Source organism: Rosa chinensis, chromosome 4 (genome assembly GCF_002994745.2).
Source record: "Rosa chinensis cultivar Old Blush chromosome 4, RchiOBHm-V2, whole genome shotgun sequence".
NCBI lineage: Eukaryota > Viridiplantae > Streptophyta > Magnoliopsida > Rosales > Rosaceae > Rosa > Rosa chinensis.
The window spans coordinates 56,104,063-56,117,588 of NC_037091.1; the positions used below are offsets into that span (position 1 = coordinate 56,104,063).

Consider the following 13,526-nt stretch of genomic DNA (forward strand, 5'->3'; position numbering starts at 1 on the left):
CTGAATTTGGTCCTTGAGCTTTACGCAGTCCGCAGTGTTGTGGTTCCACAGGTTATGGAACTTGCAGTATTTCTTTCCTTTCAACTGCTCTGGCCGCGGAAACGGCCCAAAATCAGCCTTCACCATCTTCGCAGCAATCATTTCGTCGAGAATCTCGTGCGCTTTGTTGGCATCGTAGGTATATGCTGCGAACTCGGGCTTAGTGAAGGCCATCGACTTGAGCTTAAAAGGCTCCTTGGCAATCTTCAACTGTTTCAAAGACGAGCTTTTCTTCCCAGTCAGTTCGTAGGCTGCTATATCATTATCCTCATCCTCTTCATCGTCCTGGCTCACCTCTCCAATACCGCGATGATAATAAGGGTCGTAAGTGGTCGGCTGGTAGCTCAGGGCCGCTACCGTACGGTGTTTACCGGGCACATACGTTCTTTTGGAAGCATTCTTCCTTGCATCTGTCTCTCGAAGGAGATGCTCAAAACTGCCTACTTCCGTGATGAGTTCTCCCATCGAGTGTATCATGCTGCCATGCTGCTTCTTTCTTTGCCGGGGTTCCAAGCCTTTAACCGCCAACTTGACCAACTCCTTCTCAGGCAGAATGATATTCAGTTTGGCTTTCTGGATTTGAAAGCGCTAAAGATAAGAGACTGCTGATTCTGTAGGCTGTTGGGCCATCTAAGTAAGAGAGGCCAGATCTACTTCAGGCTCAATATTCCCAAATGTTTCCCGGAAAAGTAGTTCCATCGCCGGCCAATCCGTCACTGTTCCTGGCCTAAGTTTGGAGAACCATCTGAAGGCAGCGCCGGATAGGGAGGTACCAAAGATCCTACACTTGAGGACGTCATCATTCTGATATTGGCCGCACTGCACCCTAAATCTGGCCAAATGAGTGGCCGCATCTTCCGTGTCTTCCCCTGAAAAAGTAGAAAAAATAATGTTCTTATAACCTCGAGGGAAAGGTGCGAGCATGATGTTTGGCGGGAAAGGTCCCTCGTACACTCCATCTGGCTGGGCCCTAGGGTTTGCCAATCTGATCATCTCCTCTACCTCCTCACGTCTCACGTACTCCGGACCCGGAGGCGGAGGGGGTATGACCGCAGCTCGGTGAGCAGTATGTCCAGGGGCTGCCTGGTTTACTATTGTTGATCCTTCCCCGACATGTACAGTGTGGGTAGCCGCTTTTGGCTGGAGAGTCACTGCAGGGTTAATCTCTTCCTTTGACAAAGCGGTTATCCTGATCGGAGTACCAGTTTGGTCGAGCGCATAATAGCTTCCTGGCAATTCTTGATATACTATTTCCGCTCTGTCACTGTCGTACTGGATGAAAGTCGTAGGCTCTGACGCAGCTCCTATACCCTTCGAGGCTTGATGCTTCTTGGCGGCCTGTCCACTCGATGAAGCAGCCTTTTCCTTGCTGCCAGGAATAACCAAGGCCTGCTCCTTGTTCTTTGATGGAGTAGCAGCAGCCATCGTCGACGAAGAACCGACGTTCTGGTTGGCCTTGTCGCGCTGATTTGGTGGCACGTACTTGCCTGAACCGGACGGCTGGCCAAGAGAACCAAGGATAGTATTAGGGTCTCCTAAAGCCGTGTGCATCACCTCCTTCGCATGGTTCAATTCAGCTCTCTGCATAGCCACTTCAGTTGCCAAGTTGGCTCCATCCTTGCGGAGATCGGCTATGTTTGATGCGGTTTGCTTGGAATGATCCGCTATAGCGTTCAGAATTGTCTTATGACGCTCATCTTGTGCGGCAGCGATAGTTATAGCTTGTGCTTTCAAGGCGCCCTCTGTCTGTGTGACCTGCTGCTTGGTGTTCTCCGCATAGAGAGTCATGCGCTGCTCAAACTCGCGGAGGAGCCTTTCTGATTTTGCAGTTTCTCTGGCGAGGTCCGCATCCATCTTCTTGCGATGATTCTCGACATTCTCCATAAGGATCGCGATAGTCTCATCGATGGTTGCTCCTTCCGGGATAGGCTTCGAAACAAAAGCCTCTTCCTCTTCACCCTCCACTACAGTGTTGACAGTGGAGGGATTGACAGGCTCGTTGGCTTGATTAGTGTTAACGCTCTGACCCTCAGTTGCGGCCGAGCGATTCTCACCTTGAGAAGTTGACATACTGGATGATTGAGTCTGCAGAGAGAATCGTAGCGTCACTTGTTCCTCAGATAGACCACGACAGTCCGCACGAGAATGCGATCTATAGCTGGAGGTCTTATGCTTTGGGCAGCTAGCGTAACCTTTGTGGTAAGGGTTATCGCTGGGCTTCCCAATGGTTGCGTTCAGAAAGAAACCCTAGTTTGATGTCCCACTGGGCGTGCCAAAATGTTTGGCTCCAAAAACCAGCTGGTGTGCAAACAGTCTCTTTTGGGGCGAGTGGTTGCGCAGGCGTGCCAGCACCGCGGGGTGCAGTCGTTGGGGTAGTCCCGTGACCTGACTTCTTCTTCAAGCGCTGTGGACGAGGAGAGCACCAACCTCGTCACAGGGTTCTTTTCTTGCCTTCCGGAAAAGGACTTCTTGCCTTACGCGGGTAAGGGCTTTGGTTGTGGTCTCTTTGCGTTCACTGAATCGATACTCAACTTGAAAGCTGAGCAGAGCAATCACTGGGAAGTTTGAGAGGAACACGGATTCGCTAAAGCGTGACTTTAGCTTCGCTGGGTTGCGAGGGCGTTACCCTTGCTTCGCTGGAAGTAACAGTGGCGGTTGTGCTCGCAGTCGGCTCCCGGGGAGACTGGGACTGGAAGTACGGTCGCCGGGTTGATCTGGTGAGGCTGACAGTCGGCTCGCGAGGAGACTAGGACTGGCGGGCCGTCACCGGGTTTCAACAAGGTTGAGGGTTTGCTCCGGGGAGGCTTTGTAATCGCTGGGATTGATTGATTAGAGAGAGGTCTCTTTCTGTATCGTCTTTAGCCTCTATATATAGGCTACTGCAGATTCATTTTCCAAATAGGAATGGAATACTATATTTTAGGCCACAGTTATTGGCCTTGAATCAAATCAAAACTCTTAATAGTTTTGATATTATCGTAAGTAATAAAAGATTGACTCTGTTATCGCTTAGAATATAGGTCAAGATTAATTGCCTCTTAGAGTCCTAGATGTGATCGCTGGATGCGAGCAGTAGGATCCGCACGTATTAATTGCAAATATATCTTCACGCCTTCACGAGCGCTCATATCTTCATACAATTAAGGCTGATATCTCCTTCTGAAACACGGGATGAGCAGCATCACAAACCAAGTCCGTGTAGTCCCATTTTTGGGCCGCAAGTATCGGCCCACTGGCTCAGACCCACTAAAGGATTTTGCCAAACTATGTTTTGGGCTCAAACACTCACAAAGACATTGCCCATTCTATTAGAGATCGAAGCTTCATTATGTAAAACCAATTCCCTCTACCGTGTTTGAAATTGTCTGATATGGAGTGCTTAAGCAGCTTTAATTAACCCCAAGGATTCGCTTAACATTTCTTTAAATATGGAAGGTCTAACTTTTGAGTTTTGACCACCTTATGAAATATTAATATATGTCGCCGGCTAAAGTCTGTGCATTATATATATATATATGCTATACCTCATCTGAATCTCCACTTCATATCCCTAATCTCACTCAATCATTTCAAAATTTTGAAGATTGTAAGCCAAAGCAAAAATGGCAGAGAGGAATCAAGAGGCTTACCCTTTCGCACCATACGCTAATGGGCAAGCCATGGCCAGAAGCGATGCAGAATCTTCGAGAGCTCACTCCGATGGTGAGCTACGCAGAAAGAAGCGCATCAAATGTCTAATCTACATCGCGGTTTTCGCTGTGTTCCAGATCATAGTCATAACTGTTTTCGTACTCACTGCCATGCGTGTCAAGAGCCCCAAGTTCCGTATCCAAGCCATCACGGTTGAGGAACTCAACACCACGGGCAATCCCTCGCTTACTATGAGGTTCATTGCTGAAGTTTCGGTCAAGAACCCTAATTTCGGGCGGTACAAGTATGATCAGACCTCCATTAGCTTTATTTATAAGGGCACCCAAGTTGGGGATGCTGTTGTTCCTCAGTAAACGGCTAGGACTAAAGCGACCAGGAAGACGATCGTGGCCGGGGCCGTGACTACCGTTAATTCGAACTTGGCCAGTGATATAAGTTCAGGGTCTGTGACGCTTAGCACGTACTCGAAGATAAACGGGAAGGTGTACTTGATGAACATGATCAAGAAGAAGTCAGCTGAGATGAAATGCACCATGATCGTTAATTTGACAAATAAACAAGTCCACGATAGCATATGCAATTAGACTATCATTTGCGGGTTAGTACTTGAGATAATTGGAATATATATATATATATATATATATATATATATATATATTCATTTATTTGTGTGATTTGTGAAATAAATAAAGCAAATAAGCTTGTTTTTGTATACTCTTATCAGCCTTATCTATATCATCTGAATCTGATATGTACTATAAAAATTGGGTTCGAATGGATCAAGCTCCTCACGAGGAAGACCTTGCCCCTTAACTTAGAGTACGCTCTAAGCCCCGCAACCCCTGAAGTTATCTGACCAGGGACCTTCAAATGGAGGGCTGTGAGGTTCGTCATCACCGTCACGGTCGTGTTCTTAGTTGCACTAGAAGGAGCTATTGCCGTCGGCACCTTAACATCACCGACTTGCAGGGTGCCCATATAAGTACTAGTGAACGCAATGGAGCTATTTTCGAATTTGTAGCGTCCGAAATTAGTTTTCTTATTGAGGGACACCTCGGCGTTGAAGTGTTGAACTTCATGCTAATAGCGGGAATAGCGCGCTGTGTGGACAGTACCGACGTATTCGATCCTGAAGTTGCCAATACGGAACTATGGGGACTTGACATGCAGGAGAGTGATGACCAAGACAAGTGTTGTTATGACTATGATCAGGAAAGCTGCAAAAACAGTGACGTATGCAACACATTTTATGCGTTTCTTTCCCTCAGCTGCCATATTGGTATATGCGCATATTCCTATTGATAATATATCAGCCATGGTCAAACTCTGAGAGCAAATATGCCATTCTTCTTGTACTGCACATTAATGCCAAGGAAGTAAGAAAGTGATCCCAAATCTTTGAGAGATTATTCATAACACCGCCGTGCACTTGCACCAACATAAATGAATGGTTAGATTGCATTAAATACACTTTTTGTTTATTAAAAATAAAGTTGATAATAAATATCAAAGGTTGAGATTATTTTATAAGGGTTGGGTTACTTACACCGTCGGTGCATAGAATAATTTCCACAAATCTTTCATGTCAAACACTTCACTCAACTCAGCTATTACAGTATTAATTCCTTCAGTGTCTGAACCTGTGACAACAATGTCATCCACATACAGGAGGAGTGCAACAACACCTTTTTCACTGCTCTTGATAAACAAACTAGGATCTGAGAGTGAGAAATGAAAACCTAGAGCTAGTAGGAAAGTAGTGAATTTTTCATTCCAAGCTCTAGGTGCCTGCTTTAATCCATAAAGCGACTTCTTAAGTAGACAAACATACTCAGGATGTGTAGTATCAATAACATATCAGCCATGGTCAAACTCTGAGAGCAAAGTCAAGCTTTGAAAAGAGAGAAATGAGAGAAAACCTGAACTAGAATACTCTCAAAGTTTTTACGAATTGAATCACACACCAAGTTATTACAGACTTAGCTATTTATAGTTAGGACAATCCCTAACAATTATTACAACTAAAAATATGCAAAATATCTGAAACTTTCCACACCACACAATGACTAGTACATGCGCTACAGCAGGAATACATGTCATTGGTCAACTTGACCCTTCCATGCTCATCTCGTTCAGGTCAACACCTATATGGCGGTATGCTCTGCTTAATTTCAAGAAATGCTCAAATTAGTTAAGGTTGTATGTGGTGGCGTGAACTGTGAAGTGAAGAGTCAAATGAACTATAGGCTATATAAATCACCTACATCAATAGTTAATTTGTACATTGCTGTTGGTCGATCATATTCATATATATATATATATATATATATATATATATATTATATGTTATCTAACCATTTTGTTTAATATTTGCCTGGTTAGCTACATTTTTTGTAACAATAGGCCATGATTGGGTGATATCATTCAATTAGGTAGAGAGATATCTGAGCTTTTGATTTTGATACCTTGAGAGAATTTGAAACTGAGAATTTGAAATGGAAAACTGAGAATGATCGAAGAGCGATAGTACTTGGAGATGAGTTGATGGCGGGAGGGAAGGACTACTTGAAGTTTGAAATGACTAGGTGGCTCCGACACCGTCGAACATTATGAAGGTCACCGTCGACTATGGCAAGAGCTTTTGGCTCGACTAGGGCGTTTAGTGACTTTGTAAAAACTAGGTCTAACCAAATTTCAAATTTTCCCTAAAATTTAGAATAAAACGGATAGCTCCCCTCATAATTTTATATATATATTTTTTTATCTCAAAGTTTTAACAGCGTTCGTCACATGTTTGTCATTCTGAAAAATTTTCAACAACGTGCACACCTGCTTGTTGATAACTTAATTGACAACTTGCAGATAACAACACACAAAGTAGGTTGTTGATAACCAAATTAACAACATACAAATGACGCATATGGTGTTAAATTGTTTACTACGTACAACGCACATTATTTGCTCGTTGTGGAATACTGTAAGTAGCAACGAGCATTTGGAGCATGTTGTTATTGTGATGTTGTGGTAGACTACTTTTCTTGTAGTGTATAGACACTCCTTCGACGCACTTGTCTAATACAGGAGAACCTTGTAAACTGATGATAGCTGATTGACATTCATCGATCAGCGAAACAGATACATTTTTGCGGTGCAGTCCTAGTATCACGAGATTCAAGTGCTTTTCTAGCTAGTTCGATATTCTCCTCTTGTGGCCGGAATACATTGCATCCCAAAATGAGAATTCCAAAGATGCATGTGTGATGTTCTAATCCTTCTTTCCATTGCTAATAAATCTTATGCTCTACTTTTTGACATGGTAATATGATATGTTGCATGCAAGACAAAAACATATATGAAAGACCTAAACAATTTTATTGATTTGCATGTCACCAAAGAAAAGGGAATATAGTGAGAAATGAAACAACACTAGCTAGGTAGTACATATCAGGGCAATTGTTTCACTATTGCTTTAGTCACAGTCGCAAGATCAGCCACATTGGTGTTCATACCAATCAGAGGAGTGCCGGGCAAAGAATGTTCCAAACCACTGTTACAGTCATTGAGCAAAGAGACAGTATCAACCATGGCTTGCTCCGTCTTCAAAGGCTGATCATCCTTCAATCCATCATTGACTGCTTTGATTTTATCATTTATAATTAGGCTATAAGTCTGTGCGCATGTGAGTAATGACTGTGGTCTAGTGCCCTGCTTAATAAGCAGATCGATCTTGGTATGAACTTCTTGTGCTTTGGTCCTGAGTACGACGTCATTCATTATGTGCGCTAAGCCTTTGACGTCTGCACTGGCGCTCTGAGGAACCGAGTAAAGAGAATCGACACAAAGTTTGGGTTTTGGTGTGTTGCGGCATGTTTCCTCGATGAGATTCACATCCATGGGAGGGGAAACACGGCCGCAATGACATATTGGAATAAGCGAAATTTGAAAGAAACATATGAGAACTGCAGCTACGGATGTTAAACTCTTCATCTTTGAGTTTGCAAGAAAGACAAAAATTAGGGTTTGAAGATGTGGTTGAAGGTTTGAGTTATCTGGGTGCTCTTATCTAGAGAGCGATGGAGTCTGAGGAGCTCATAACAGGACGAGCTTTCCATTTAGTTCATTTTAAAGTCAACTCATGCATTTAATCATTGGGAATGGCACATATGTTCTTTATGGCAATAGTTTAATTAGCAAGCTCGCGTGAGTTGACTGTTGAATCTTTTAAATTCTTTGAATCTTTTAAACCTTTTGAATTCTTTTTTCGATTATATATAAAAATAAATTCATTAGAGGCTACAAAAAGTCACGTTTAACGGTTTAATACAAACAAAATAAAGAGTAAGAGCAGCTTGAAAAAACAAATGAGATAATGTTAAGGCTATCTCCAGTAATTAGGTCTAAAGGGTCATTTTCTTAAATTGTAACCACTTTTTGATCTCCAACAACAACCAATAAAAGGGTTAAAGGGCCATAAAATTGCCAAAGGGCTTAGCAGAAGGCCAAATGTAGCTCTTTGACTAGCCCAGGTCAAATTTAAAGGGACCAAATGAATGGCTAGGATTACTTGCAACGCCTAGTTAATTATTTTTTCTTGTAATTTTTTTTATCAAAACGGTAAGATTTTTTTAAATCTCATTTCTCCTATAAATACATATATCATTTCTCTTTTGTAAAAATGAGAAAACATATATCATTTCTCTATTATTTCACACATTCTATTTTCCTTTTATAATTCACCTCAACATAGATATTTGGGTCCTTGACCCAAAGCCCCAAAATAAGCCAAAGTTATCCCACTTACCCCAGCAACAGATTTTTATTCCCCACTACCCGATTTAAATTAAAAAGACAATTTTACCCTCAGTCAAATTAATAAATTACACCATATGCCATCGAGCTCTCTCTCCTCCCTCCCCTTCGATCTGACTCTCTCTCCTCTTCGATCTGATTCTCTCTCTCTCTCTCTCTCTCTCTCTCTCTCTCTCTCTCTCTCTCTCTCTCTCTCTCTCTCTCTCTCTCTCATCCGGCAATAGTCGTGCAGCCCAGAAACCGGCGCTCGTGCAGCCCAGAAACCGGCGCTCGTGCAGTTGGTGACGAGTTTCTGCAACCCAGAAGACGGCGGCGAGTTCGTGCAGCCGGCGCCATCGATCGTACAGCCGGCGGCGAGCTCGGAGTTCCTTTACGTCACCTCCGTGCAGCTAGGTCGGAGTTCCGGTTAGTGCAGCGAGCTCGGAGTTCGCGCCATCGATTGCCGGCGGCGAGTTCGTGCTGAAGACTGAACTCACCGGTTGCTTGGCTTCGCCGATCACGAAATCAAAACCGCAACTCATCTCCGGCGGGAATTGGCGCTCGAGCTCGACCTCTGGTGCTCGACCCAGGCTCTCCGGCCTCGACACAGGCCTGTGGTAGAGGAGAACATGGATCTGGTATGCCGGTGGTGGAGGAGAACCACGATTTGGTGCCCAGAGCTTTTCTCTGGGTGCCCAAATCAAATTTTTTTTTTTTTTTTGCCGTAAATTGGTTCAGAAGCCCAAAATGAAAAGAAAGAAAGAAAAAAAAAAGTTTCTATTGGGGCAATAGAGGCCTCTTAAATATCTATTGGGGGGCAATAGACGTCTATTGGAGGGCAGTAGACGTTTTGAATTGATGTAATCTCCTCTCTTTTTTTCGTTAATCAAAGTTTTATTTATCTAATTTTAATAAATAAATGGGTATTAGGAGGTAATAGACATCTATTGGAGGGCAATAGACGTCTATTGTGGGGCAATAGACGTCTATTGGGGGGCAATACATGGCTGATAGTCGTCTATTGAGAGGGCAATACATGGTTAATGGAGGCAATACATGGTTGATAGTCGTCTAATGCCCCTTTATTGGGGGGCAATAGACGTCTATTGGGGGGCAATACATGGCTGATAGTCGTCTATTGGGGGCAATACATGGCTGATAGTCGTCTATTGGGGGGCAATAGACGTCTATTAGGGGGCAATAGACGTCTATTGGGGGCAAAAAATTTTCCGGTGGGTGGTAGTCGGTGATCGGAATCCTGCGGCCGGTGACCGGATTCCGGCGGCCGGTGGCCGGAATCCGGCGGCCGGTGACCGGATTCAGGCGACCGCTCACCGGATTCCGGTGAAGTTGGCCGGAATCCGGCGGCCGGTGACCGGACTCCGGCGAAGTCCCCTATGGTTTCTCTCTCTTCCATTCTCTCTCTCTCTCTCTAAGTAACAAAGGTGAGGGTAAAATGGTATTAAAAAAATAATAAAAACAAAAAAAAAATCTTAATGGGGTATTAGGAAAGACCTCCTTAGAGTGTTTGGAGTAAGAGGGAATTAAAAAAACTTAGTGGGGTAAGTGGGAAAAAAATCTCTAAAAATGGTGTAAATGGACAAAATCCCTAGATATTTTATCTTGTCGAAATTTTGTACGTTAGAAAAAATATTTATATCTCAAAATATAATCTAATTTAGAATAACTACAACTAATAAGATAATAATTTTTTAAAAAATTTAATCAAACAATAATAAGATATTAGAAAGAACTAAAATATGGCTCTGCGTTGCTGGAGACCATTTATTAAATAATTATATTTTGAGGGCTAAGATTTAGACCCAGACCCAATATAGCCCTCCATTACTGGAGATGGCATAAGGAAAATGATTTGTGGCCTCAATGAGGCCTAAGATTTGTGGCTCAATTTTAGGTGTCATATCATGTCACCTATACACATCACATATTTGTCAAATCATGCCATGTAATTCTTGAGAAAAAGACCATCTTAGCATCTCCAACAGTGATACTTATATTCATAGCTAAAAGTGAAATATAACTAGTTAGCTATTGAGTTATGCTTCAGTAGAATACCTAAATCCCAAGTTAAATTTAGGTTTTAGTTAAATTCTCTCTCATCTTTAGCTAAATATAGCTAGAGAATTTAGCAATAGTTAAATTTAACTTTTGTATAAGTATTCTTCTCGAGTAGAATAAAAATATTAAATTTATTTTAAAATAAGTAGTCTCTTGGCTTTCTTTCATTTTTTTTTTAATTTTCATTACACTCATGTTTAGATTTAAACAACTTTTTTTTTCCTTCAATCAAGAATAAATATTTTTTTTTTGGGTAACCAAAAGAAAAAAGAATAGATATTTTTTTTTATGTAATTTAGTCAATAGATTTGCACGTACATTCGATCAATATATTTGCATAACACATGTATATGAATTCAACCTTTGTTAGGTTCTTGTAAATTTTGAAAATCTAATGTGAAAAATACATATTCATATGATTATAAATATTCTTTGGTGTTAAAGGAAAATAACGTTATGTGCCTTCGTCAAAGTATCTGCCTTCGTCAAAGTAACTGAAGAAGAGGGAATCAAGGAATCAGTGATTACCAATCAATCAGCATCGAAGACGGATCAATTAGCATTTAATATCATCATTGTAATCGATATTTCCGTTGTAATTCATTCCCTATATAAAAGGGGTTATGAAATGAAATGAGTAGACCAATTCCAATCTCAATTTTACTTTTACACATTATCAGCACTCTCAGAGCAAATAGCCAAGAGGAAAAAACCCTAGATTAAAAAAAAACAAAACCCTAGAAAAAAAAAATTTTCTTTGCAGCCACCCTAAACAAAAGAAAAAAAAATTTCCGGCTTTTTCCTTTTGTTGCCAGCCCACACAGGCCTCGACCCCAACCTACCTGCACGCGGCATCTCCCAGTAGTCCAATGCCTGCAACAACGTTGCTCCCTACCGGCATCCGGCGCACATCCTCGCAGGCTAGACCGGCCTCCAGCGCGCGTCCTACAGCCCACGCAGACCTCGCTGCAGACCTGCGCCCAGCAGCCCATCCCAGCACCGATCCGGCAATCCCTGCAGCACCAGACCACAGTGCCTAGCCCAGCACGTACGGCCCTCCCCGCAGCCTGCACGCCCAGCCCCGTGCACCAATAGCAGCATCCCTGTGCCCACCTCATCGGCCTCCATCTCGATCCGGCGACCTTCCCACTCGATCCCAGCCCACCGGGCTGAGCACCGCAGCATCCAGCCTCCTACCCCCGCTTGTCTGTGGCAGCCCCTAGTGCCTTGCAGCAGCAACCCACCCTCGCAACAACCCGCTTGCAGCAGCCCCACGCCTCCACCATACCTGCAAACCCTCAAGCAGCAACTCACAGAGAAAAAAAATTTCTCTTCTAAGTATGTCCTTTTATTTAATATATATATTTTTTGGCTGCTTATTTATTTTTCACTTTTCATATAGGGTTCATATATCTTACTATATGTGTTTATATGATTGCGGAATTTAGTGCACTTGTTTTATGATTTTAATTTCTATTTTACATAATTATGTTTTAATTATTTATGTATTATATGATTATCTTTAAGCATAATTTATAATTATGTTTAAGCATGCTGTATATTTTATTGCTTATGTTTTTATTATGAAATTTTAAGCATGTTTCGTGATTTTTCTTTTACTCATGATATATTATTGCTCTCATTATGTGTAGCATATATTTTGTTGTATATTTGTGAAATTTATTTTTTATATGCTATGTTTTATTTATTATTAAATGTGTTATGGTTATTTTTGTAATGCAACATATAAATTCCATTTTTCCATGATAATGAAAATTCATGCGCATTATACACACTTACCACGATAAAACATTTTCACATAGCATCGAAAAATGTGACCATTACGAATCTTGGTCTTGAAATCTAATTCATATGTTTTGGAAAATAATTAACGTGGATGTTTTTATGACTGCGTAATTTATTTCTTCTTTCTTGTTTATGTAGATGGCTGATCCAACTCGACCTGAATTTGACATTTTGGACTCAGAAGGACTTGAGTACCACCGTTGGGTTTCCGATGTAGAAACTGCCTTTGTGGCAAAAGACTACACTGCCACCATCAAAACTCTCACTAACCCCAAAGATCATGGACCGTCTGATAAGGTGAAAGTAAATGCCTTAATGTTTCTGAGGCGACATATTGATCCTAGCCTACGCTGGGAATACCTTCATTTGAAGACACCTAAAGAACTGTGAGATGCCCTTAAGGGACGTTTTGGGAACATTCATGACACCTTGCTCCAGAACTGACCGTTCAGTGGAATGAAATATGTTTGCTTGACTACATACAAAAGGGTCAATGACTTCAACAATGACATGTTGCGCCTAAAGGCACGTCTAAATTTCTGTGGAAAGGAACTCACAGAAGATGATATGATCCAGAAGACTCTTTCCACTTTTCCTACTTTAGCAATTATACTAGCGAACCAGTATAGGCTGGAGTATGATAACAAAAGAATCACAACCTTCAATAAGCTGATCAACCTACTGCAAGTGGCTGAGAGGCATGATGAGGTTCTTTTGAGAAACAATGCCAGGCCCGTTGGGACAAAGAAAATTCCTTAGGCTAATTATGGCAGTCAAAGGTGGAAAGAACCCTAATGTAAAGGGGGTTAGACGTGCTGATCCCTACCCACGTGGCAACAATGCACCACGTGGCAAGGGACGTGGGGGTCGTGGTATGGGCCGTGGAGGCCCTCCCAATGTATGGCGCAGAGATGGTGGTGCTGGCCCTAGTGGTCATGGAAACAAGGTGCAAAAGGCACCTAAGAACCTTTCAGTTAAACAGGGTAGAGATGGCAATGAACCATGCTATAGATGTGGAGTCATGGGGCATTGGTACAAGAACTGCCAAGCAAGCAACAGAGTAGCAGCCAATTACAAGAGGTATAGGGAGTCTAAAGAACAAGAGGCTCACTATATGGAAGAAGGAGGCCATGACCCAGACGTCAACCTCACAATTGCAGACT

The 13,526-nt window shown here is 42.3% G+C and overlaps 2 protein-coding genes across 2 annotated transcripts; one reads left to right on the forward strand and one right to left on the reverse strand.

The window, feature by feature from the left end:
- Positions 1-3,641: 3,641 nt before the first annotated feature.
- On the forward strand, positions 3,642-4,043 carry LOC112199612 (late embryogenesis abundant protein At1g64065-like). Its single transcript, XM_024340597.1, has one exon. The coding sequence runs from the start codon at positions 3,642-3,644 to the stop codon at positions 4,041-4,043; it is 402 nt and encodes a 133-aa protein (XP_024196365.1).
- A 3,091-nt stretch (positions 4,044-7,134) lies between these two features.
- On the reverse strand, positions 7,135-7,584 carry LOC112199613 (cell wall / vacuolar inhibitor of fructosidase 2-like). Its single transcript, XM_024340598.1, has one exon. It carries the CDS (start codon positions 7,582-7,584, stop codon positions 7,135-7,137), a length of 450 nt encoding a protein of 149 aa, XP_024196366.1.
- Between the last annotated feature and the right edge of the window lie 5,942 nt (positions 7,585-13,526).

Excerpts from the sequence above, each read along its gene's own strand:
- LOC112199612 (XM_024340597.1), top strand. The coding sequence starts at position 3,642 with ATGGCAGAGAGGAATCAAGAGGCTTACCCTTTCGCACCATACGCTAAT.
- LOC112199613 (XM_024340598.1), bottom strand. The coding sequence starts at position 7,584 with ATGGATGTGAATCTCATCGAGGAAACATGCCGCAACACACCAAAACCC.